Source organism: Centroberyx affinis, unplaced genomic scaffold, assembly GCF_046629955.1.
Source record: "Centroberyx affinis isolate AG114_WGS23_722 - 3 ecotype Tasmania unplaced genomic scaffold, CSIRO-AGI_Caff_v1 ptg001226l_1, whole genome shotgun sequence".
In the NCBI taxonomy this organism is placed as follows: domain Eukaryota; kingdom Metazoa; phylum Chordata; class Actinopteri; order Beryciformes; family Berycidae; genus Centroberyx; species Centroberyx affinis.
The window spans coordinates 352,521-379,862 of NW_027279740.1; the positions used below are offsets into that span (position 1 = coordinate 352,521).

General features: G+C 47.2%; 1 protein-coding gene across 1 annotated transcript in view; it reads right to left on the reverse strand.

The window, feature by feature from the left end:
• Positions 1–852: 852 nt before the first annotated feature.
• The window catches only part of runx3 (RUNX family transcription factor 3), a 50,895-nt gene continuing 24,405 nt past the window's right edge, over positions 853–27,342 (reverse strand). Inside the window, 6 exon segments of the mRNA XM_071524741.1 lie at positions 853–3,941; positions 3,944–4,045; positions 4,048–4,186; positions 4,188–4,258; positions 9,694–9,774; positions 16,571–16,714. Of these exon segments, the coding sequence (XP_071380842.1) occupies positions 3,778–3,941; positions 3,944–4,045; positions 4,048–4,186; positions 4,188–4,258; positions 9,694–9,774; positions 16,571–16,714 (701 nt within the window). The 3' untranslated portion in view covers positions 853–3,777.

Consider the following 27,342-nt stretch of genomic DNA (forward strand, 5'->3'; position numbering starts at 1 on the left):
GTGTTTAATCTTGCGGCTAGGCCTCAAATGGGCCAAATAGATGCCATCAGCACTGCATAAATTAACAACCTCGTAGCCAGGAAAAAAGACGGCTGACATTCCAAACTTCTCCTGTATTGTTTTTAACAAGTGACAACTTGCCGACGTGCGCTAACATGGAGGCTGCCAGGGCGGTGTTGGATTCCTGAGCGGCGCTTTATTTACGCCCTGGGTACTACCGCGTTGACAGCTGTGGCGTTTGCAAACCCCTGAGAAGTGCGGGTAATTTGCCAGCGAGAGTCCTACTAATGGGAGTGAAGAGGATAATTATTAAAAGAGGGAACGAAGCGCCAGTGGGATCGGGGTTATGAACTGGAGGGGCATGGCATCCGCGGTATTTATGGGACCAGGGAAGGCAGAATTTGCTGGATCAGAATGTATTGGCATGCAGTCGGGTCTCATGAACTTTTAAGGCTGTTTGCCCTGCTATTCACATGCTCATTTGTCAGCTGAGGGTGTTTGGGTTTCTGGAGGTGAATTACACCCTGTGCCTCCGTGTTTAACGTTGCACTCTCAACACCTCCCTCTCTTAGACCATAAAAGATTTCACAATCCAGACTTTTGAGTATTGAGTTTCAAAATTAGAGAACTATTATACATTGGAATTGTTTTTATAGTGAAGCAAATGATGTTGAAGAATGTGGCCATAAATATTGAACCTAAATCTTTTAACCTTTTGAATGTGTGTGTGATTTTCTCAAAAGAACAGGTGGGGCTTTGTATAGAAAAACTGTATCGCCATAACTTTCCCCTGGAGTTTCTTTGATTTGAATTTATATAACTCAATGTCAGGTTTCATAAAATAAACAGCAGTTGTGAGGAAAAAAGTGAGACAGGTCTTTTTTAATTAAAATGATTAAAAACTACATTATCTGCACACTTTACAAGCACTTAATACGGAAGCTTTAAGGATATTACATACATAGATGAGATTCTTAAATTAACATATCAGTTTCAGACGTACATGCTTTGAGCATAAAGAAAATGAAGAGAGCAAAATGAATTAACATTACGGTATACCAAAATGAAAAGGAGATTCTTTTAAAAAGAAACATGAAAAAGAAAACAATAGCATTGTGCTCTTTTATCCAATATACAATAAAATACAATTCCATTGTACAATTTGGCTTCCAAGTCTATGAAACTCTCCAAAGCTCTGTTCAGACACAGCCTCCTGAAGAATGATACTGGAGACCAATCAAGAAATCAATCATTAACCACAAATCTTTCTCGTCATGATTATCCTAACAATATTACAGGCAGTTGTGAAGATCTTTGGTTTTTTCGGAAGGAACCACACAAATATAAGGACACATGTGGTTTCTCTAGCTGCATGATTGTTGCCCGTAATAAAGCGAGGCCTTCAACCCCAGAGGGGCTCCAGAGGAAATGAGCAGGGTAACATGCAAAGCTTTTCCTCCAACCCAAAGGAAGATAGGAATGAGTTTCATCGTTACTGATTGTCACAAAGGGAAATAAGGCTACAAGGTCTACATGTGGGGTCTGCAATAGACTGCATAAGTTCTTCTTCCTGAGCTGCAGATGCTAGCTTGTTTAGATCTTTATTCACCTTGAATCTGAGTCTCACTTGTGTAGCAGCTGAACACCCATCTTTCAGAGGCACTAATGCTGCTCCTCTTCCTCCTTGTGGAAGACATGACGCACCTGATACATGCCCTAAGTGGCTCAGCGTGGTTTGTACAAAGATGTGTGCAGACATATCAATCGCTGAGCCGCGAGCCCCTGGCACTAATGATCAGTAAATTACAACAGAAGAGACAGAATCAGGACCATAAAGGCTTCAAAGGGCTCGCTGCTTATGCAGAACAAAGGGGCCTGTGCACAACAAGGGAGTGTTTTTTTTGCATAATTGCCCTCGGTGTTGGTAAGAAGATCCCGCTCTGACCCCACCTTCTCCTTCTACCCCTTCATCCACACACTCGTCCTCCTGCAGGGATAGAGGGATCATATGTGTGACAGCATGGGAAAGGCCCTTGGGACAGTGGGAATGTGCACACTCACACCTGTGGTGCAGGAATGTGTGTGTGTGTGTGTGTGTGTGTGTGTGTGTGTGTGTGTGTGTGTGTGTTGTGTGTCTCATGTGGTCACTGATGAAGCTGCGAGGGGTTTGTTTGGGACAAGGACACTTTCAGTGAGTTCATCAAATACATGTGCAGGAATATTTTCATATTTAGTCCTGCCCTTTGATAAAGCAGAGTTGCAGATATGATTTGTTGGTAAATACATAACTGACAAAGAAAAATTAAAGTCTAAACATAGTGCAAAAATTAAGAGAATGGCTTATGTAGCGCAGAAAGACAATTGGGAGATTGTTTAAAAAAATAGGGGTCTAGATACACCATCTCATTGGCAGAATCGATGTTGGGCGTGTTCATAAGGAATAAAAGTTTTTAGTGCATCAAAGCTACATTGGAAAACAAAATAATTACATTAAAAGTTTTGTTTTTATAATTTAGGAGCAATATATTACACAAATTCCAATTTTATAACTCAACAACAAACAAAAAATGGTATATATAAAAAAGAAAAAAAGAAAAGAAGAAATGCTTAAGGATTTTGGGTATGTGTGTACATTTCCTCAGAATTTGGCTCAAATAAATATAAAAAGTAAACCATGTCATCCATTTCAAAAATACTACGCTAGGACATTTTTTTTCAGAATCGGGTTCGAATAAGAGATTTGAGGAAAAGCCTAAAGAATAGACGCGACAGGACCGAAATATTCCTGCGCGGAATTAAAACCAAGAAACACCTCTCCGCTTTAGTCTTGTACGTTCCTCAAAATGTCAGCCGCCGTCCCCGCTGAAACACCGCAGAGGAGGACTCGTTACCATGGGACAGACAAAACGCTTCTGTCTCAAAGACACTGTTGATCGTGTTGAAACATCCATTGCATACTGTCGTGCCAAAAGGCCGGGGGTGTCCTTTTGGGTAATAAATTAGGCATCACGGTATATAATGCATAAGTACTGCGAGAACACCAAACAGTCCCTCAGATGCAGTCGATGTTCTTGCTGATCTTGTCACAGCCGGCACGATAATTTGCATTATAAAAAAAAAAAAAAAAAATCCACAAAGTGAAAGCATAAAAGACCGATCGCTACAGCAGTGCGGCCACACCTCGGAAACAAACATCCAGTCTGGCTGCTCTTCTCCAACTGCCAAGTGAGTCGCCATCATTTGAACAATGTGTTTAACTAATGTGTTATGTTTCTCTTTTTTTTTCTTTTCAGTTCATCAGCTGTACAGATTGATCATACCCAGTTGCTCCTCCATTGTCTCTTGTGGTCTGAGTGTCTCTGGTGAGTATGTGTGCCGGTTCATACCAGACAAATGATCCTGATATATTACTATGGCTTCTCTGGTTTTGCTCTCACTTCTATTTACAGTTTTCGGCTAAATCATCAGCTCAACTTCTATGGCTTTCATAGTCCTTTAAGAGTACATTTCCTAGCACAGTGCAGGAGTTCACTCGCAATTTACAAAACACATGGAAGTCTGGCAGACAGTCGGCAAAATGCAGAAGGCTTTGAAGCGAGTGCCGGAGAAATAAAAGACAAACATGCAGCATTTCTTTTTTTTTTCTTTTTTTGTCTTGGGTAATTTTTTTTTTTGCAGTGTTCAGCTTTTTTTTTTTTTTTTTGTTCATCATCTTCTTTACATTTCCTCTCTCACCTTCTCCCGCACCCTCTCCCTCATCGTTTAGCTGCCCATGAGTCAGTAGGGCCTCCAGACGGACTCGTCCATGCGGCCCGAGGCGCTCATGGCCGTGGGGGAGTTGCTGTGGCTGCCGTCGGCCTCCACCCCCTCGCTCTGGTTGTTCAGGCCTGGGTTCATCAGGCTGTTGGCCCCGCCGGCGCCCGCGGCCCCCGAGCAGGACGCAGGCGGGTGGGGGAGCGCTCGCCCCCGCTGTTCCCCGGCGCCACCATGGAGAACTGGTAGGACCCAGAGCCTGTGCCGTAATACAGGTAGGAGTTGGACTGAAGTTCTGGGTCTGGTTGTTTGAGTATGGCGGCGGCAGGTAGGTGTGGTAGCGGGAGGAGGCCGGCATGCTCAGGCCGCTGATGCCGGTGCTGGAGGAGTTGGCGGAGTAAGTGAACGCCCCGGGATAGTGCATGCGCGGGTCCCGAGAACCGCGGGTCGGTCAGCGGCGACAGAGACGGGAAGGTGGTCCTCTGGGGGAAGAGGTCTGTAGTCCCTGTTGGTAGAGAGAAACAGAAAAGGTTGGAGTCTGAAGAACCGCGCCGTACCACACAACAAACATCCTGCCATTAATGAAAACTGCCGTCGTGAATGTGAAACGGGGTTCCAGAGCTTTCTCATTTCCTCTCGTTCTAAAAAAAAAAAAAAAAAGGGGCCACATCCCCAGAACGGCAAAAGCTCCCCAAACCCCCGATCCTGAGCTCAGGTTTCTCGCGATATGCTTGGCCATGGAAATGTTTGCTCAAAGTAATGAACTGAGACATTTTTTTGCTTAATAACAGTCATCAAGCACTGACAGCACATCATCCCACAGCCCCTCGCACAAGACCGAAGTTATGAGAACGCCCCCTCACCGTCGCCCTCCCACCACTCCTTCAAAAAGGAGAGCAACGTACAGTATTCTCCCTTTTTCAGAGCAATGAAAAGAGGCATTGTCAGTGCAGAGGGGTGCTTTGTATAAACACCGACAGCTTGTTGCGCTGTTGTGCAACTCATCATAAATCATACAAAGCGACAGAGGCAGGAAACAAGAAAGCAAACCGTCACAATCAGAGACAGACAGAGAGCTGAACAGGGGGGAAAGAAAGAAGGGAAGCGAGGAAGAAAGACAGAAAATGAGGAAGAAAGAGAGGAAGAAAGGAAAGAGAAAAAAAGAAAGCAAACTTCATGTGTGTATGTCCATCTGTGTGTTAAACTAATGTGTATGGCGGTGCAGGACCTGTCGGTGTTAACTGGAAGTGTAATCTCACAGGTAACAGAACACACCAAGCCCAGCTGCTGTGACTTCAGTTTCACTGCACACATTCTCTTAATTTATTCAGCTGACAAAAGGGAAATCGAAATCTCTGGCTTGAGGGTTTGACTTGGCGGTTTGCTTCTCTGAGATTTGGGACCGCTACTGTCACCAACTTAGTTCCTTAAGTAAAACACCACATTGCTCCACTCCACTTAACTGGGGTATATTGTTGGCTGTTAGCTGATCTGACATCCTGGGCTTTGGATATGAACCCGTTAGTCCTTCAGTCATGTAGGCCTACTGAGGGCCGCCTGCTGCCACCTGCTGTAGCGTTTGGGTTTGAGTCCTGGTGCAGGGACAGTTTGGTTACATACACACATTTCTGGGGTAACATAAGCTCATAGTTAGAAGGCTTGTGAAGTGAAAAGCTACCAAAATATCCTGCATTTATCAGTGGGTATACTGGGTATAGTGGCCTAGCATTTTCTTTTATAGTAAATCTTCATTGTTTTGGGCAAATAACATTATCATCTTATGCAAATCCTTATCTTATTGCTTGCGAGCCAGGACTGAAAAACAGCTGAAGTCACACGACTGGCATCATAACTGGCCAGTTTCCTCTCTTCCTGATACCTGGACCCTTTCTGTCTCCACCAACACTGCATGATAAGGCTCATTTAGAAGCAAGATGAATTGATACATCTAGTCTGACAAGTTAAGCATGACTAGGCATTTCTTATGACAGTCAGATATTTTGGAAAATAGCAAGGTGGCCGGTGGCCAGGCAGCGATGCTGGGGAATTTGGAACGTCTTCAATCTGACTGTATGCGTCAATAGCCCGGGAGAGTTCCTCATACCTAATGTCAACATGTGCTACGTTGGTGTCTGCACCTGCTGCTTGTAAACACGCACGCACACACACACACACACACACACATCCACACACACACACACACACACACACACACACACACACACACACACACCTCAGTCCTTGGTGATTTGTTTGTCCGCATGTGGCTTTCATGGGCCCAGTGTGCCCACATGACTGTAAGTGTAAAATGTGGATTTGGATGGCAGAGAAAAGAGAGCTTGTATTTGTGAAATAGCAAGCGCTTGCACGCCACAGGCCTGAGGGGGGAGGATGCCAAACTTGCGTGCCACAGTCTTGTTGAAATGTCTTTTCCCTACGTCTGGAGAACTGGGTCCATTTTCAGCTACAAAAAAAAAAAAAAAAAATCTGTTCCTTTGCAATTTCCATGGCCCCTGCTATGCTTTTTTTCAACAACACATTTCTGCAGTTGAATTTCCTCTTCTTTTTGGGATGAGGGAGTTTGGTGGTGCTGGGAAGTGGTGGTGGGGGGGCTGTTTCTTTTTCCAGAGTCTACCAGGCACCGGAGTCGGGCTCCATATCTGATTTCACGCAAGGAAAATCCAAGCCTTCAGCTGCTGTTGATTCGGGAGAAGTGGAGTCGGCCCACTAATTCCTACCGGACTCCCAAAAAGCCTTTGCTCTCTCTCTCTCTCTGTCTCTGTCTCTCTCTCTTTCTCCCTGCTAAATATAGGCTTCGGGGTGAAGCCGGGGAGGGGATCTGCGGTGTGGGGACTTGATGGCTCTGGCGGCTGCGGCCCACCCCGCACATGATCTCCATTTAATTGGAGTCGGTGGAAACGTGTTGGCTAAACTGCGGTGGGGATAGACTCCTGTGTTCTGTCAGGGGAAACTGGACTGGACACTTATCACAACACCTTAATGGGCTTGTGCAATATCAAGCCCTTGGCTGTGAGCCAGGGAGTGCCCGCTACCACCGGCAACTCTCTGCAGGACAGTAGCTCCCTCTGGAGGAGAGGGCTGAATCAACCGCCGTCTAACTCACAGAGGCAAAACTTTGCAGCTCTGCGTTTTCTCCCTCTTAACCCTGTTGCATACCTTCCTGCATCCCCACCCTCCCCCACCCAGTATAAGTACAGGCTTCAATGTTGTGGCTGTGGTAACAGTGGTGTATCTTTGGCAGAGAGGGTCTTCCTAACTGGGCCTAGTAGTAGCTGCCTGTAACCTCTGCGGCCCAAACCACACATGATCTCCATTAGGCTCATCTGAAACGTGTTGACTAAATTGCAGGGACAGGAGAGGGGATGGACCCCAGAGGGCTAGCTGGCACAGCCTGCCGTCTGTGATGTTCCCAGTCTATGAAGCGGGTAGCTGGGAATCGGGGCTTTTATAGAGAACACAGTGTTCCAGCGCACCCTTTCCTCCCCTTTGCTCTTAAGCAAAGCGCCACGCACTTATTTAATACTACAACACCAAGGGTGGAGTCCTCCTCCTCGCTACTTCCCTCAAGAAGTCCACTAGTCCACAGTCAAGCGTGTAACCCAGATATGACGGGAGGTTTGCCTCATTTGGTTATGGGAGAAACTGATTTTGGTTGTTAACATAAGGGCAAGTTTGAGGCCGTCAACCCAGCGTGTGTGATTGTGTGCCCCTGTGTGTGTGTGTGTGTGTGTGTGTGTGTGTGTATGTGTGGTGGCTGGCAATGGGGAGATGCAAATCCAGGCGCTCACCTGTGAAATGTTTACTCAGGCTTGATGCAAACTGTGACGGCCAGCGCCCATGGAATGGTGTCTCAGGCAAATAAGTGGAGGGAAGGGGAAAAAGCGAGGGAGAAAACCTCTGGCTCTTCCAGCCATGCTGACAGAGAGAGACTGTACTGTATGCTGAGATAGTTTTCTCATCTCTTTCCTCGTAACACCTCTAGAATGAAAGTGCCGCGTGACTCTATTAGACCAAAGGTTTACTCAACAAATGGATATGTTTCTTTCAGCGGCAGAGAGCTTTACTTTGAAGTACCGACTGGTTTGGGTGGTTTGGTGGATGCTATGAGGATGAGCAGTCGTTCTCGATAACAGGGCGAGACATGGCAACATAATTCCAGGGCGGTAATGCTGCTGCACAAGCCAAAGAATAGGAGACCCAAATGAACACAAATGATCTCCAGGTGTTTATTTAGGCGCCGAGGCTTTGGGGATGGAGCATCATGTCGAATGCAAATGATAATCACCTCTGTACTGTGGCGGCATGGTCAACAACCCCAAAGCCTCATCCATGTTAGGCGCTCCATCATGTGAGCACGGAGGATTTTGCATGGCCCTAACTTATGACATGCAATATAAGCAAGGCAAAAGGGAGGTTGTGATTACAAAAACCTGAGATTTTCCTAATGCATCAACAAACAACATGACATGATTAATCTATTTGAGTTTGTTAACTAAATCCTGTACTATGAGTTATATAATAACTTGCTCGTAAAGCTGTAGCCAATTGAGTGAACATAAATGTGTGTTTTGCTGGGGGCATGTCTACTATGATAAAGCTATATACTATGAGTAGCATAATTATTACACATTTTTCCATCTCTATTTCCTCACTGTTAGGATGGATCGGAATTTGCAGTTTAGGCTTTAAGACCTCAACCATATGCTTTTAGTACCCATCACTGTCAATCACATTTTTCACACCATAGTGAATGTCTTGCTCTGCATTGAATCTCTGGCTAGCAAATGCCTTGCACAAGCAGTGCCATATGTAAATATGTCATTCCATCTCCTCAGTCCATATAATTTTGGAGTGAGAAAGTTATAAAACTAAGCTGCTGTGTTGAATTTGAGAATATTAGACCCAGTTATATTTTTGTTTTCTGCCTCAAACCTTAATTTATCCGATGAATTGGAGAAAAGAGGAGAAATACCAGTGAGTCAAATCAATAACTCATTTTATTCTTCCTTCTCTCTGTGTGTGTGTATGTGTGTCTTAGTGTGTGTACTCATCAGAGTGTGAGTGGATGACTCAGCAAGTCTGGTCTGGTGTGGTGTGGTGTGGTGTGGTGGTTTCTGGGAAGGGGTGGGTAAGAGACTGAGGGGGCTGTTAGACACCAGCGAAGATCCAAATCCAAAAACGAAAGAAAGACAGAGGGAGTGGGAGGGAAGGGAGAAGGCAGGCAGGGTGGTGGCGTTCTAGGAATGTTCTGGGATGCAGCGGAGCCCCAAGGGCAAAACCAAACAGACTCCAGAAATCGTCACAATTCGTGGCACGCCCTCTGCCGTGCCCGCCTTTCCAGCTTCTCCACTTCAGTACTGTTTGTGCCATTTTGAAGAGTTGACAGATTGACTACAAATCAAAAGAAATTAGTTGGAAAAAGTCCTGTTTGTTCTGAGTTGCTCTTGAAGACGTACTGCTTGGATGATGTAAACTGACTCTGGCTAGCATTGTGTGAACAGTCCAAAGTGCCTCAATTATCTCCTCTGTGTTTTTCATGCCTGTTTTCTCAAACTAGTAATTAAGGCCATTGCTTACTGCTGGCCACGCCTCTCATACTGCTTGTTGATTGGGCCTCGCATGTTATGATTAAATCTCAGCAACCAACAAACACGCTTGAAAACTATTTTCTCATCAACACGCACAAATGCTTACACACACATGTGCAGACACACACTTTCCTCATATTCACATAAAATATGGGGTCATCTAAGGAGAGCAGTGTTTGTGTTTACATCCTACTGTGGTGAGCTCATTGTGTGAGGAAAAGTGAAAGAAAGACTTAAAGGAGTAGCCAGAAAGAAAAGTCTCATGGAACTGCATGGTGCAGTGAAACACTAAGGAACCTGTTACAGACAGAAGTCCTGGGCTGTGTCTTACCTGGCCATGGTCTCAGGTCCTCCTCCACCTTGCATGTCTTCAGAGTGGAGGCGGGGTCCATCTGCTCCGGCCACAGTGCTGCTGCAACACACATTATGAACAACGGATTGAACTCTGGGACCGGACTCATTAGAAACAAACCAGTGGACGAATTCTGTTCGTGCAGGAATGCAAAATGTCAGTATTTCTATGGAGAGCAGAGAGAAACGTGTGAGTTGTATGTGTGTGCAGAGTGAGGAAGTTGGAGCCTGTGCCATAGAAATCTAAAGCACATTCCAAAAAAGAAAAAAAAATCATGACAGACTTGTCAAAGCTGTCTTGACATCTGGCGGTTTTGGAGATGTGTCTTCTTGTGACGGGTCAGCCTCTGCTGACTGAGCAGTGAAGACTGGGAAGAGGAGGAGGAGGTGGAGGAGGGGGGGGGGGTCTTCTCACCAGAGTGAGACCGGGGCTTGGAAAAACATGCTTGATGGGTGCATGGGAGATATTTTTGGGTCTTTCAGGCGAGACTGGAGGCGCAAGGTCTTTGGTGGCCTGTCCAGCCCGGCTGTCAGGGAGCGAGGGAGAGTAGAGTCCCTACTGGCCCAGCGCGTGGGACCCTGGTTCACACTCAACGGCCACACCGCAGGAGGGCTGACAATTTGACATGCAAATAGTGGCTGTTTGCTCTCGGTCTGAGACGGTGCAGTTGTTACAAGACAACCTGCACGAACCACGGCCGCGGACAGCCTCAAACACAGAGGCAGGTACAGAGGAACCTACTTTTCACAATGTTCAAACCCTGGTTTGAGTCCACGGGTCAGTGTTAAATACTGTGATGTCCTGGTTATTCCAAGAAACGTATAGAATTATTTTCCTCACATTCCCAGACAGAAGCCTGCGTATTGTGTAACCGCTGTAGGGGAAATCATAATGTAAATTTTTCTCAAGCAGCTCTAATTTTAACCGGGGCTCTCAACCACGTGGTATTACCGTGACACTGCACACCACTGCTAAGATACCACAATACAGTAACCCCCCAACCTCCTGTAGAGGCAGTTATGACCGTGAAGGATGCCAGAAGCAGAGAGGGGCGGTGCTGGGCTGTTCACCTATAGCCGCACTGGGCTCAGGGTGTGTAAAAGCTGTGCTTCCCCTGGAGCTCCTCCACTTCCTTTGCAAAGGCCCAAATCAGCACTCAGTCACTGAGAGGTCCCGCACTATGCCTCACAATGGCAAATTCTTACACATAAATGGCCTTATTCAGAAAGGCTTGCAAGCAGCTGGTGCGATTCGCTCAAGAAAATAAACATTTCCTTCAAATATTTTGATTGGCCAGCAGACAACGTCAATACCAGAGGCACAGATTACCCCTGTTAATAAGAGGGCCAGCCCCCTGGGCGGAGCCCGGGACTCGAGAAGGTAGAGGCTGACATGGGAAGAGGCAGCGACTGCGTCACTAATAAGTAGCTTTGGGGTGGTGCCAGTGCAGTTTTGGGGAGGACACAAATAAACACACACGCTGCTTTTGAAGTGCTCGCGGAGATGAAAGGGTGGCTGACGAGATGTTTGAGCCAAAATGGCGTCCGTCCTCGTGACTCCGGATCCAGCAGCGCCTCTGAGACATGTAATGCGCCTGCCGTAATGAAGCGTGTCATTGAGACACAGTGAATGCCGGTCCTTGTGCTGGCTTCCTGTTTCGCTTAGGCCTTAGGCGTCGCAACGGGGAGAGAATGTGAGCGAGCGAGCAGGAGAGAAAGAAAGACGCCAGCGAGGGAAGGAGAGAAAAAGAGCGAGCGTGTTAGAGAGGGGAGGAACACGGCCTTGGCTCAGCTATGTGGGACATTTGATATGTCTTTTGAGCCCTCACTTATAACATGAGCAAAAACAAACACATGGGCTGAAAAATCCTATGTTCTCTTTGAGAGCTCGGCGTCCTCCCACCCTTCCCCTCGCCCCAGACTCAATAGAGACTGTTCATGGCACACATGTAGTTTCTGTAATTGCTGAAATGTAAAACTCAGCCCGACTCTGATGTGAAATTATAACTTACACAAACAGTTGAGTCTGGTAAAAAACTTGCTCTCACTTCTCTTTTTCCTTTCTTTTTTCACCAAGGAGGCGGCTTCAAAAGATTCTTTTTTTATTTAAGAACAGAAACATTTTCAGTTTGAATTATTCATCTCAGGGTCACAAAAAGAGACTAACCACAAGTGAAGCTTTCAGGCACCATAACAAATAAACTCCGTGGCGGCCATTGACATATTATGTAAATAGAGGAGCGCAGAAGTAAAACAGAGTGTCTAAAGCTCTGGTCCAGATTCCTGCTAGTTTTGGTTGTATTGGCCTCAAAGGGCCAGCTTCCTGCTCGGGTTTGGCACCGATCAGCATGAAACCAAACTGCCGTGACGGCTGCACTCCCGAGTCCGCACCGCAGCTACCTGACGGTGCTAATTTCCTGTCCCGCTCTCGCTTCTAATTGGCTGATCATGTCACTCTGGATGTGTGAATCGGCGTGAGCACGTTGGCCGTGCCAGTAGCAGAGCGCCGTCGCTAACTTGGGGGGCCGGTCAGCTTGTTTATGTGGAGTAAACAGTGTGGTCACTGTGGACGAGGAGGGAGGGGGGGGGGCGGTCGCACCGGGCTGGTCCTCCATCAAACAGGACTTTCTCGAGTTAAGTCCAGTCCAAAAGGCTAAGCCACAGCCTGAACATACTGAACAACAGGGCCAGAGCTCCAGCAGATGTGGACCATGACAAACATTTGTGGAATTATCATTTTGAGGAAAGCTTTGATAGCCTCCTTTTGAAATAAAATAAATGGTAGTGCAAATTTAAAATCTGAAATGTGTAATATATAATTCATAAAAGATTCTGCTGGACATTTGGTTTATCGGTTTGATGCTTTTTAATACCCACAACTGCTGTTCTGTTTCACCACATGGGTCACACATTCAGACAGACACGCACTCTCTCACACACACAAAGACACACACATACACACACACACACACTTTTTCCTTTGGGCCCTCATCAAAGCAGTGAGCACTTGACTCGATGGCGGAACGTTATGCTAGTGTCTGATATTCATCTTCAGTGAGGAACACACAGGTGTTGGAACAAATAACATGTTAAATGATACCACCTCAAAAGTGCCAGGACTTTCTTTTTTTGGATGATTAAATTGCTGCTGTATTTCTTTTTTTCCCTCTCTCTCTCTCTCTCTCTCTCTCTCTCTCTCTCTCTCACTGTTAAGACACATTTAAGTTAAAAGAGCCGCTTTCGTCTCGGCTGTCTGTTAGAGGCTGTGCCAGGGGCTTGTTGAGTTTTGTCTGCATTTAAAATGGGACAAGGGAACGGAGAATCTTTTTTTTTTCTTTCTGTAGCACCTTGTTGAAATCAAATTTTCTCACTTGTTTGCTTTTCTTAAGGGTGGAACGAACTGCGTGTGTATTATAAACGTAACATCACAGCTCGATGTGAAGGGACGGAGATGGACGAGTATCAGAAGTAGAAAAAAAGCTGCCACCCACAGACACATATACACATGTACCTCACTTGAGGTTTAGAAAACCAGAATAACAATTTTGGACGCGATTGTGAGATTGTCAGATTTGCTTGACTACATTAGTAGAACCACGCATTTCCAACCACACACACACACACATAAACACACACACACACACACACTCCCTCCGCCCTTGCTGAGAATCATTCCACATGTCTAGCAGGCTTACCTGTGGCCACAGCAGAACAAAAACAAGCGGCGAATGCAGCGTCTGCCAGCGTGCAGGAATCCTGTCACTGCATGCACTGTAATGAGCTCTTAATTACCCTGTCTGTCTGGCACTAGAACTTGCAACACTGGCACGGAACTATGTGCGTGTGTGTGTGTGTTTGTATTTGCTATGTGCCTATGGTGCAATCGTCTGTGTGTGTGTGGGTGTGTGTGTGTGTGTTCTCAGAATCCAGGGCAGCGCTGAGCAGATGTCTGGAGACGCGTCCTGTTGACAACACAACTGAGACAGTATTTCATGGCTCAGACAACAAAATGAAGCAAGGGGGCTTTAGCGGGAGATGACACTGTATTTTCTTATTTAGTTGTCTTCGAACGGGGGAAAACGCAAGGTCCCAGCCCGGATAATGGAAAACATCTTTTGTAATAGCAAGACGGGAATCCATTTAATTACAACGTGTTGACGGGCAATCTATCACCCAGCGATTCTCAAACAAACAGGCCCGGGATTAAATGTATCTGCAAAATACAACCGTGTCTGGCGGGGGCTGCCAAAAAGCGGAGACGTGTGTCCTGTTTATATGTAAATACCTCCCTGTGTCTCTGAATGGGATTTATTACAGCGGGACTATTTTGGTTTGGAGCTGCACTTGTAGTAGTGCGGTGTTGTTGTCTGTGCATGACTCCTATACATAAGTACACGAGCGAGCTATGTGTGTGTGTGTGATCTGTGCCATGACATACATCTCCAGTCTGCTGCTCAGGCGAGGTGGGAGGGAGAAGGGCCCTCTCCGCTGTTATTTAATTATTTTACCACTCTTGCCCTGCGGTATGCAGTCATGATGGTAATACCACAGATTAAGGTGTGTGGTTTTTACAACCCTTCCCCTTCTCTCTCTCTCTCTCTCTCTCCCCCTCTCTTTTTCTCTCTCACTTTTCTCATAGAGGTGCCTCCAGTCACTGGTGGTTATTTTGTGAAGCTCAGTGCCTTCCCCATCCCTGACAATTCCAATGTGTTGTGTCTGCTAAAGGTGGGTGTGTGTGTGTGTGTGTGTGTGTGTGTGTGTGTGTGTGTGTGTGTGTGTGTGTGTGTGTGTGTGTGTGTGTGTGTGTGTGTGTGTGTTGCAACAGCGCAGCCCTTTGAGGCCTGACAAGCCCATAAAGCGCTAATTCCCGCCCTAATCCTCCCGGTGCGAGACAGACGAGAGCAGAGCAAAGAGAGCTCCTCTTCTCATCTGCCGTCCCGCTGCTGTCTGGACCAAGTCTGTACACCTCTCCCTGCAGACCGGAGCCGTCCCCCCCCCCCACCCCCCCCACCCCCGTCTTCAACGCAGCCCTCAGAACTAAAACTCCCTGGATAAGCTTAGCTGCAGGGGGCTTTTCATTGGCAGACAACCTACAGAGCGAACGCCAAACTATAAACCATCAGAAAATGATCGTCACAGTGGCTGTATTGTGTGGAAGTCCCGTTCGCCGGCTCGCTGTTTATTTTCAGCGGAACTGTTTCTAAAATGGCTGACATGTTTTCTGCTCAGCACCGGCTGTGCGAGGGAACAAAATCAATATCAACAGTAAGTAAGGACATGGGGGAGCGGGGTAAAAGACCCTGTGTTCTCCGCAGTCAGCTGTTAGATAGGCCCACACTGGTGACTCAGCGCTGGCTAGGCAATCACAAGGCCAAACACTCTGGTGTATGGTTGTTATACACACTGATAGAGTTCCACCCACACACAGCCCAACGCTCCCAAACAAGCCCTCCTGTACACAGCAACATGCTGATACAAAGGTAATGGGACTCATTAGCTAGCATGAGAACTAGAGAGTGGGCGGGCGGGAGAGTAGGGCACACCATGTGAGTGTGTTGTTTGTGTGTGTGTGTGTGTGTGTGTGTGTGTGTGTGTGTTTAGTCTGCATTCTCCCAGACATGCCATCCTGTTAAAGAGGCTCTGACATATGACTGAGAGTGAACACTCATCCTCAGTCCAACCATCACCCACGCAGCTGTCCTCTGCCCTCACACACACACACACACACACACACACGCTTAAGACCCCCCCCCCCCCCCGCCCCCACCTCTCTCTCTTTCTCTCTGTCTCTCTCTCTCCTCCTCAGCCTGTGTCTCAGCCCCCCGCCCCCGCCCCCTCCGAATTCGGCCAGTCTGAGAGTGACGTGATTGCCAAGGTAGCGGGCGGCTGTTACATTCCTGAGGCTGTAGTGTGCGGTGCAGCGGAGGCCCAGCGCCCCAGCGCCCGGGCCAAGGCTCGGGTTGGCAGCGCCCGCCACGCCACCTGGCCACAGACTCAACCCTGCCTGCTGTGTGGGGCCCGGACCCACCGACGCAGGGCATCCGGGGACAGAGCTGGCACGAGCTTCCCCTCGGACGGCCAACAGCTATACGGCCCGGCCTCCTCCTCCGGCAGCGGAACGGCCGCTGAACTCGCGGAGGAAACGACGGTCTTGGCCACTAGTTTGATGTTAGGGGGACAGCAGGCACTGTGTGGCTCACTGTGTCTGTAGTGTGACGGTGAACGTGTGATTGACTTATTATTGTGTTATTATTATTGTATTATTGATTTACTTACCCTTTTGGCAAATGATACAAAATAAGTTTGTATTGTTAAAGGAGCCAGTTACTAAAATAAGAGTGGTTGAAGGTAGGGCTGGGTGATATATCGTATAATATCGATATTGTGATATGAGACTAGATATCATCTGGGATTTTGGTTTTGTAATATTGTAAAATAAGTTCAATGTTACTTCTGCCTGGTCCAGAAGGCTGCGTTACAGTATAGATACAAATTAAAATAGATAAGATAAAAGATACAATTTTATGAACTTATTAGTCTGTTGACTAAAATGAATGATGATTGGCTTTACCTGCTCATCATATCCACTTATTACTGATTACACATTACTGATTACTAATGATCATTACTCATTTTCAAAATTTTCTTTCTGAAAGTATCGTCACATTATCGATATCGAGGTATTCGGTCTAAAATATTGTGATATTTGATTTTGTCAGTATTGCCCAGCCCTAATTGAAGGTGCCCCGATTTAATATGTTACAGTGTTGTGTTGTGGTGACTATGGTTACGTGGCTGCGGTTGCTCGGGGATCCAGTGGCTCGCCCACTGCGGCTGTCTGCGTCAGTGATCCGTACCTTGTGTGGAGCTGAGGTGGCTCTGGTGGATGGGGCGGGGGTTGTTGTTCGGGCCTATCCTCATGCTCCGCTGGTAGCGCTCGATCTCTGACAGCCGATCAGAGAACTGCATCTTCTGGGGATCCTCCATCTTCACTCTGTGCCCTGAAGCAGCGACACGGGGAGGGAAGGGAAGGAGAGAGGTGAAGGACAGCCAGTTTACCACCTACACTACTGGGAACCAAATGGCACTCGATTATATTTCCAGAGAAGTTCTAGGTGGTGTAAAAATAGCAGAAACAATAATAAGAGTTATATGTGAAAATATTTCCTTCCCTTCTCCCTAATTTCTTCATGGCACCTGACAGTTTGACAGGTCTTGCCTAAACGAATTCCCTTTCCCACTGAACTGTAATTAATGTGCATTCTGCCTACACTGTGAAGATCCTCAATATCACCCTTTGTTATTCATAAACACATTGGATTAAATTATGTAAGGGGAGAGAGACACTGTCACCATGTTTTCAGCTTCCAAATAGAAAAATATTATTTGAATGTTAACAGACCTTGAAATACATGGCTAGACACTAAGTATTACCCAAGCTGCACCTGCTCCTGCGTCACCCACAGATAACAATAGCATAAGCGGTAGAAAATAATTGCTTTAGGAATGCTGTTTTCTGTAAATCTAAAGAGTTTTTTTTTTTCAAGAAATCATCAATTGTTAATTATTACAATAGGCATTCGGTCCATGAACTCAATAACTCAGTTTAACTCAGTATTTATGCATAGTTAAGTGTAACTGTTTTTAATTTTACCATCTTACTGCTTAAAAGGCAGGATCTTAGTAAGTGGAAGAACTGCTCTAACACCCCCCCTACACACACACACACACACACACACACAGTCAAGTCTGACTGACACAGCACTTAGTCAGAAGGAAACACCCAGACAAGCCTACCAGACCATATAGTCATCAGTCTTAAACATAACGGAGAGAAAAGTGTAGGTGTAGGTGTGTGTGTGTATGTGTGTGTGTGCATTTGCTGGAGGTGCGAATGTACTCATGAGTTAGTGAAGCATATCTGCTCCATCTCTTTTATCCAGACCTGGAAAACTGAGCAACACACTTAGCGCCCTGATCGCTTTGATGTCCCATCCAGGGAAATGGTTAAGGAAAAAAAAAACCCTGTAGTGCAATATCAGTGAGATCTCCTTGCCTTTTATGCGGACATGTACAAATACACACACACACATACATGCACATACTCTACATGTGAACACACCTTAAATGTCAGAGTCCGGATGAGGGCTATGCCTCTAATGGGAGGAAGAGATTTTAATGTAACTATCAATGCACCAAAACTGTGTGTGAACCAACATGTATACATTCTGTGGTTTTCTCCCTGGCATCTCTACAGAGTAGCCTAATGTGAAGTAATGGCTGGATTTGAATATTTTATCACTATATAAAGGGGGCAAGGCAGACGGACCAATATGGATTTTGCCCGTCCTCTCTCTCCACTGACCCATGGGCAATATATCTTCCCTCCGAGGTTGACCCATGGGTAAAGTTTCCTCTCGTTTACCGCTCTGTCCATTTGGTTGTGCCCACCCGCTCCCCTCCCTCCTCCCTTTACGAACAATATAGAAATATCTATCTTCTACCCCCCCCTCACCCCACACACACATACATAATCCCCAGACCCCCCCCCTTTACATGCAAGCACACACCAGATACACACAGGACACACACAGACGCGCATCACATGTGCAGAGACGACGTCTAGACACAGTCAGGCACTTAAATCATCACTCACATTTGCACACAGGCCTACACTTAAAATCCCCCCCCCCTGCCCATATCCAAACTGCCACACACACACACCACTTCAGCACTTCTTCACACCCGCCCACGCATTCACTCTCTGATCAAACACTTATGTTGCACTTTGTGAGTGTGTGGGCATGCGTGTGTGTGAGAGAGAGACAGAAAGAGAGGGAGAGAGAGACTCAGTTGTGAGTAATCTGTCTGAACACAGGACAGACAGTGGCTCTGTTGCTGCTCTCCAACGGTTTGTTTTCCCTAGCGTTAAGACGTGGGACGGTGTGCGATCCCACCCATCGGCCCACCGCTTTGCTCCGTGCTGTTACCCAGCGACACATCCTGGGTGGACACACACGTGTGCACACAGGCACACACACCCCCTCTCTCTCTCTCCAATATCTTTTTTATTCACACTCACATGTGGCCCGGCCTGCCTTTTCTCTAAACCCTTTTGGAAGGAATGAAGGCCAGAGTTCTCTCTCTCTCTCTCTCTCTCTCACTCACACACACACACACACCGCCAGGCTCCATCACCCACATAGACAGTGTGGCTACTGTCTGCTCCAGCCCAGAGCAGGGGCGGCCAGGGGAAGCAGCCCTCCAAATATAGCCCCTATATGTGTCCTTGTGTAGTTATTAAGAGATTTACACCACCTCAAACGGCTGAGGTCAGGGAAATGATACATCCCACCGCTCTCTGGTTGGAAAAAGAGACAGACGGCAGGAAAAAAATGATAATTGGTCAGTTTTTCTGTGGCCAATGGTGGTCTAAGATGAATTGGCTGGCTCTTTAGGGATGAAAGTGATCATTCAGCCGCCCGCAAACACACACATGCGCACACTTGAGCCTGTGGATCCCGTGGCTGAGGTCCAGCTGGCAGGGTGCGTGCGGCGACACACTGTTCGGCGCTTCCAGTAGGGGGTTTAGTGGGCTGCGAGAGGGAGGCATGGGGGAGCAGAGGCTTCATTAGAATGAGGCCTGGAGCTCATTAACCCAGGGCCCACAGTTACTGTTAACACCACTAATCAACTGTGAGGCCGCTCGGCACTTTCTGCGCTTACTCCTCTTCGTTCTCTCCCTTTGCACACAGTCTCTTTTTTTCTCTCCTTGGGTCAAACGCTCTCTCTCTCTCCTCTCCCTCCTCTGCATTTCTCTCATGCATGCTTTTTATATAAGAGAAAGCCTCAGCAGTTTCCTATCTGGAGTGTAGCACACAGTGCTCACACACTCACTTCCCCTCTCCTTTTCTTCAAGACACTCTGTTTGGACTTTTTACCTTTTGCCTCTTTGTTTCTTCCCGTTACATTAAGTCTTGTTGAAAGTAAAAGCGGCAGCGCAGTTATAATGACTATCTAGACCATTACCGTCCCGGTCTAGGCAGTGTTAGGGAAACAGAACCCGTGGCCTGCAGTTAAAGCTCGTGTTAATACTCTCTTCGGCCAGCTGACCCTGGCTGCAGCCGCAGTGCGTTTGCTCCGACCGCCAACGTTTGACTTCTACTCTGCATGGCCCGGGGGCCAGAGGGGTGCCGGCGCTCCACACCGGCCCCATTTCAGAGGGGTTTCTGTGGTCGGATGAATATTTAATGTGTCAGGGTGCACTTAGGAGAGAATGCCCTGTTTTTCTCTCTATGATATCATAACCGCAAGATAGAGCTGGGAGATGGGGGCCAGTGCACACATGAGGCCTAAACAGCAGCGCTCAATACGCACCCGGAGCCAAAATGGATGCTAAAGGTTGTAGATTTACTAGCCTCCTCTCAGAGTAGCGGTCACATCATCTGAAAGCATTATGGAAGTCTACGAAGAACAAATGAAATGCTTGATATAAAATGTCTGGTATTAACGATGTACTGAAAGGCCATGGCTGTGTTTTGAAGGAATGGGTGTGCCGTTCTCACCCCCGCTTTTTTGTGTGTGTGTGTGTGTGTGTGTGCGTGTGTATTCGTGTGTGTTTATTTCCTGATAGTGTTTTATCTTCGCTGCAGAATATCTTGAGACGTAGCGTGCTGCTTTGTTCTTTCGCTCTGGTGTTGTGAAGAGCATGCAGATAGGCTCAAGTGTAAGTGATGGGGAAAAAAGAGCAAAGTTGTTTTTTTTATTCGGCTGAACCCGGTGCTCTGAGACCAGACCGCATGAACAGCAAACTGGAACGCGTCTTGCCCAGCCTTTCCCTCCACAAAGCCCATATCAGCTCAACACAGAGACAGTGTTTGCTCAGTAAGGTGACAGCCAGGCCTTAAACACTGACGGGCACAACTGAATGATCACCCGATACGGCCTGTTTCCTCCCTTCACCCTCACTTTTTCTCTATTTTCTCTCCCCCCCCCCCCCCCCCCCTCTCTCTCTCTCCCTCCATTGAAAGAAAGAAACATATGTTCCCGTCCAAAGGGAGACACATTAAACACAAGCTCTTTTTAGTAAAGGGCTGGGCGCTTTTTCAGGGGCAAAGTGAAACTCTATCTGTACGGCAAAGGGCAATACGTGCTTTGGCCCGGACCCAAGTCTGCACTGAATATATTTGAAGTGTAAATATTTGTATTCGACGTATAAATGGACTTGATAGGCCCCTGATAACAGACTAGAATTGATTTGGAGTGCCTGTATCAAACTGAACAGTGAAAACATACTATGTCTGTTCTGTAAAACCTATGGTAAGTCCTGTATAGGATTACATACAAGAATGTCTAGGCACGATACGTACCATTTCTGATTCTAGTGTCAATGCTACGAAATGGCAGCTTACTATGATATTTTTTTCTTTCTCTTATGTTAAAGTGGTTTTAACATGCTTGGATGAGCTGCTTTCTTGTTGATGCTGCAAGTGTGCAGAAATACAGCACTACCAAAACATGTAATGTCGTGTTGCTGTTACGTTTAGTGTCAGGGAAACCCATGCTCTATATGCGTTAATGATGTTTGAAAGTTAAGCGTTTGAAGCTATTATTATTAACCTAACAGCAGAATCCTTATCTTGCCTTTAAGCCCCTATGTGCGCTGTGGGGCGACAGTTGAGAATATGTTGCAGCAAGGCCTACTTGCCTGCGAGCAAACTTCCGTTTTGTCCGCAACAGACACTGAGGATGTTTCAACATCTGTTGAGCAAAGTGTCGTACACCTGTCTTCCTCTTCCTCCTCTCTAGCGGCGCACCCCCCCCCCCCATTCTTACCCCCACCCCGCTTTTCCCGCCACCCTCTCTTGTACTTCCCCTTTGCTATAATACTGAGCCATCATACAGTTCAAAAACATCGCTGCAGCAGTGAACTCGGTGCTGCTGTTCCCAACGCCACCAATCGCAGAGTTGGGTATTTACAGCGGGGCCAATCAAAGTTCTTGTTTTGAGGCTGACCCTGAAGGATGTGGGTTTTACTCTTGGCTGGTGATTGTGGCTGTCTCGTCTGGGCCTAAATGAGTCGATGCTAGCCACACACAGACATTGCACTACCTTACCCTCATTTACATAACACTCCTGTAACACTCTTGATATGAATGCCTCAAGTTTTTACAACTCTATCATGACCACAGATTGAATACATGGACTACTTACTTCTTGGTCACATGAACTCTAACCGTGAGATAAAACCTTATAAACCTTGCAAGTCCTGACGAAGGGGGCGATGGGCTTTTGTGGTAACATTATTTCCATCTAGGCTTCAGGGGGAGGTCAGCTAAAGTTTGAGCACTCTCTCTATTGTCTCTAGCCCCCCCCCCCCTCCCCCCCTCTCTCTCTCTGGTCACAGCTGGGGGATTGTCTGGTCCTCCAGCTCCCTTAGGCAGATGCCTCAGACCAAAGACCAGAGCGGCTCTCTCTGGGGACAGAGGCAGTGTGAAAATCCCCCTCGCAGGCCTGAAAACAAGCTGCTCACAGCGGAAGTCGCTACGTGAGACTGTTTGAGCAGAGACTGCAGCCTTCCTTTCCTGATAAGGGGATAAAGCTCTGTGCACGTCTGTGTGTGTGTGTGTGTGTGTGTGTGTGTGTGGAGGCAATGCCACACAGGGACAACCCTACAGTGAGGCAGGTTGAGGCAGGCAAGGGCAGTGAAGGGGTGCAGACGTAAGGCCCAATGCACCCGGATTCCCTAACAATACACTGAGGCCCGTAGCACGTCGACAGCAATCATCCCTCTTTTGTCCCACCATATACAGTGTGAGTGTGTGTGTGTGTGTGTGTGTGTGTGTGTAACTGTCTTCTCGTGGGGGGTGAGGTGTGTTGGGGGTGATATGGGTGAGGTTGTTTTTCAGGCCTTCTTGGCTGCTTTCCTGTAGCTCTAGTAGATTTCCCAATACTGCTACTGCTGCTGCTTTGGCCTTGTAGAGCACAGAAGGCCTATTTGGCTTCTGTGACAGATCATATTAAAGAAATAAGCTGCTCCGAGAGTGTTATTTTAGCTCTAATGGTGAAAGGGTTTGTTTGTGTGTGTGTGTGTGTGTGTGTGTGTGTGTGTGTGGAGCAGCCAGGTTGTGCTAAGCAGTGAGGTGCAGAGGGCAGAGGTGGCTCGCACGGCTGTGGGAAAGGAAAGCAAGCCGCCGCTGTCACATGCGTCAACGCAACGGCAGCAGATGTGTCAAACGGCTTTGCGTTCACACCTCAGTGCGCACCAGCTTACACACAAGCATGTGCAGCAAGCGTACATTTGCACATATACTCACTAACACACACACACACACACACACTCATGGTTGCACAGAATAACAATTGAGAGAGAGTCAGACACGAGGTTGGTCAAAGTGCATGTGTGAATTTTCCACTGCATACTCATACTTCGCTCGAAATATAGTACTTTCGATATATTATCTCTACTGTGATCAAGGTTACCAGGCTGCTGCAGCAGTGTTGAGGCTTAGAATGAGTGACCTCTTTTCATCAGCGGTGTGGAAGAGCCAAGGCTTCCCTCTGTGTTTACCCAGAGGATTACAACCTTCTCCGCTCCTGGAAGCGAAAGAAAGATCTCGCTACACCTATTATTTGCTGACTGTTCCTAACCATTAAGGTCCGGGGAAATAAATATCCAAGCCGCAGGGTGGTACACAGCGTCTTTTCCAGTAACCAGCAGGTGCCTTCTTCCCACAAACCTCCCCCCCCCGCCCAGCTCCACCCCGGTCCCAAATGCCCCGACACAGAAAACGGTTTATTGTCATAATGCAGCGGGGGATAAAATATTCCTCCACTCATGGGCCATTTATTTTTCTAAATGCAGATCGGAACTTTTATTGAATTAGGGCTGAAAGGTCGTAATGGCTCCCTCCTGTATGGGTCAGTGTAAATAAGGAAGAGTGAGTACACACAGAGTGGGCATTTTACTTCCCTTCATAGGTAGGTAAACAGGAAAGACGCTTGGCTGGTGAGTTTAGTAGGTGGAGAGGCAGAGAGAGAGGGGGAGAGAGAGCTGAGCAGCGCAGTTGGCTGAGCTTCTCTGTGATTCTGAGAAAACGTCCCCTCGCCGCCTTGCTTGCATCATCAGAGTGAATTAAAAGTGCTGTCTGGGGCTTCTGTAAATAATTTGGTAATTCCTCGTGCGTCCTGGTGCTCTATCTGACGTCAGCAAATACAGAGCGAAATTTTTTGTCCAAGTGGAAAAAGGACGGGTATTTTGCCCCCAGGCGGGCGGCTGTGTGTGTCTCTCAGACGGTCCTCAGCTGGCCCGAGGAGCAGAGAGGGGACCGTGACAAAGCTCTAGACAACGCGCTTCTTTTTCCCCATTTTTAGATGAAGGTTTTGCATTGACACTGCAACGACTTGCCCGAAGAACAAACAAGAGAGGCGGCGAGAGGAGCGAAGCAAAAGAAAAAAAAAGGGGGCCAGTAATAGACGAACGGGCATATTTTTTTTTCTTTCTATCTCTGTTTAGTTGAAGTATTTAGGCTAATTAGCCATGCTTTCACAGGAAAGCCTTAGTGGGATTACCAACATCTGTGTGTGTGTGTGTGTGTGTGTGTGTGTGTGTGTGTGTGTGTAGCCTTCAAAGGAAGTTGGCCTCTAGGCTTCTGGATGTGGTTGAGGTGGCAACAGTGGTCAAAGAGCTTCCACCTCAGTCCTATTTATCCTCCTACCTCCCACTAAAAATTTGTTACATATATAATGCTTTGATGACTCTGACAGTAACAACCCTGCATTCATTCATATCTAACATCAAAATATATTACCACTTAATTTGTTTTTTACACTAGAGTATAATTGACTTCCCTAATTTCTTCCTCTTCCTCAGACCCAATCGTAAAAAGATTGTTTCACAGAACAACTGTGCCTAGTGCTCAGACAGCCGTGTGTGTGGTTACCTGAGGACACTCTCTGCATCAGCTACCTGTCAGAATGCAGTGAATGTTTTGTCCCGGCACACAAGTTCCCCTCTGAAATCAGTCCAAACCTATTCAACATACAGACTGTGCATTCCAGTGGATTTATCAGTCGGCCAATATTTGCTCAGTTTCTAATCGCTGAGGCCGAGTGTGACGAGTCTGGAGTGACCCCAGGCAGAGGGAACAGCCTCAGGTCACTGCAGACGCCATTTCTCTCAAATCTCTCCATTCTATCTGCTCCCATTTGAGTTGTAAATGAGCATTATTGTGCCTATCTCCTCTAACAAATTGTAAATTAGGTGATCATGTTTTTTTTAACAAGGCGTTTTCCTCTAAAATCTTACCTCACCATCATTTATGAGCGTGTGTGTGTGTGTGTGGGCGCGTCACTATATCTCCAGGTTATACATCTGGGAGTCATGGCGAGCCATTAGCAGTCAGGAAAGCACCCAACGTCAGGCATGCCACTGGTTTTTTTTTTCTTTCCCCTCCCCTGGCACTGATACACCTGTAGGCCTTTCTTTCAAAAACACCCATCTCCATTTTCAAACATCAAAGTTGCCTTTGAGAGAGCAATTCGCAGCGAGGGCGAGCCTTTCATGTGATTTGTGGAGCATGGGCGTGGCCGCGGGCCCGACTTAAAGAGATGGACACACCTGGCAGGTGCATGAGCCGAGCGCACGCACACGCAACACACACACACACACCCACCCACCCGCACACACACACAACTCTACCCGTGCTATCTTTTGTTTACTTTGTGGAGAGACTGCAATATCACAGGAAAAATAACACAGCAAATGTCATTGTTTGTCTATTTGCATACTTTGTACAGTCTGCGTGCCAAATGCAAATAGAATCAACCCGCCAACTCCAACATGCACCCCCACCGCCCCAACCCCCACCACCCACCATTCTCCTCCTGGAGCTGAGCTGAACACACCCAGCCGAGTAAATAGAGGCAACAAAACACGACAGTGCTTGTGTGATTTCTGTGGATGTATGGGACTGTGGGTGGGAAAATGTGTGTGTGTCTGTGTGTGTGAGAGAGAGACAGCTCTGTCTGAATGTATGCAGGCAAATTGTGCTGCATATAGACAGTATAATTGGATTGGATTGCGTTCAAGTGTATTATTTTCTAGTCGCATCAGACAAATTACCACTTTGTCCCCACTGAGCTACTGTGCAGTTTCCCCTTCTCTTCCCTTCCTCTCACACCGTTCAGACATCTGACCCAGCCTGAACTGTAGTGAATTCATCTGTTTTTTTGTTTTTTTTCTTTCCCAGGAACTGATTCATTCTGGTGGGGGAGAGAGTGTGAGAGATACAGAAATACAAATAGCCCCTCCCCCTGCGGGTAAATAGATGGTGGCTGATGTCATCTCTGAGCAAGAGAGTGAGTGGGGCGCCAAAAATACAGTTGTGGGATTAATTGGTGAGAATAACCCTGTATGAGCTGCTGGGGATGGAAGATGTGTGGGTTGGGTGTGGGTGTGTGTGTGTGTGTGTGTGTGTGTGTGTGTGTGTGTGGAGGTGGGGATCGACAGAGAGGGAGGGTCTCGACACTCTCATATCTTTTCCTTTTGCGTGTCTCTCTCTTTCTAGCTGTAGCGCGTCCCTCTGTTGTTCTCGGTGTGCTGCTTCTCTGTAAGTGGAGGGAGGGCTCTGATCAACAGTTGCAACAGTTGTGCTTCCAGTTTAGCTTCAGCAGAATTTTGATAATGGCATGACAGATAGATGTGGGGCCTGAAGGGGGGGGGGATGACGGATGTGTGATGAGGAAATCATCAGCAAGGAAGACAAAAATACTTAGCTGAACATTAGGCTACTTTCTGTTGAGGAACAGAATGCTTTTGTGTGTGCGTGTATGTGTGTGTGTGTGTGTGTGTGTGCGTGCGCGTCCCCACTTACACGCATGGTGTGTGCGGGCATGTGGAAATGCGTGTGCACACATGCGCGCCCCTGCGTGTGGGTCTCTCTTAATGCTCAAGTGTTTTCAGCAGCCGCGGTGTGTTTTTTGCTACACTGCCGCAGGCGAGCCGCTGCTGCAGTCCTGTCCATCAGGTTCTCCCGACTGGATCTGTAAACATTAATAAAAACCTCCTCCTCCCCCTCAGTGCCAGTTCCTGCCGCGGCTCTGCTGGCAGCCATGCAAATACAGGCCCTATACAAACAGCCTGTAAAGCCCTGCGCAGGCTAACCCAGCAGCCTGCCAGCCTGCCAACAGGTGAACGCAGCGGGGCCAAGTCAGTTTTCAGGCTGTCTGCACTCTGCGAGCGATAAGGCTGCGGTGGAACAGGCGGCATTGTGGGGCGAGAGAGAGGGCAACGTCGACTTCAGCGGGGATGAGAAATGGGATAAAAGCGGCGCTGGAACACATAATGGGCTCTAAGGATCACATGTATAATGAAAAAATGCTGTTAGTTTTATGTGTTGGCAAAATTGGCCCTCTGCATTGGCTCAGAACGCTGTACGGCCGGTAGAGCGCTGCGCCTTGTGGTTAGGGCAGAATCAGATTATTTTTATAGTCCTAATAATGTCTGAATTGTACTGTGTGTTCCTGTGTTGTTGGGTGAGGACTCCACTAACTGATATTGTGCTCTTTTAAACTGCCTCTTGAAGCGAGAGGTGCTTGATTTATCTGATCTTGCCAGTGATATGTCTAT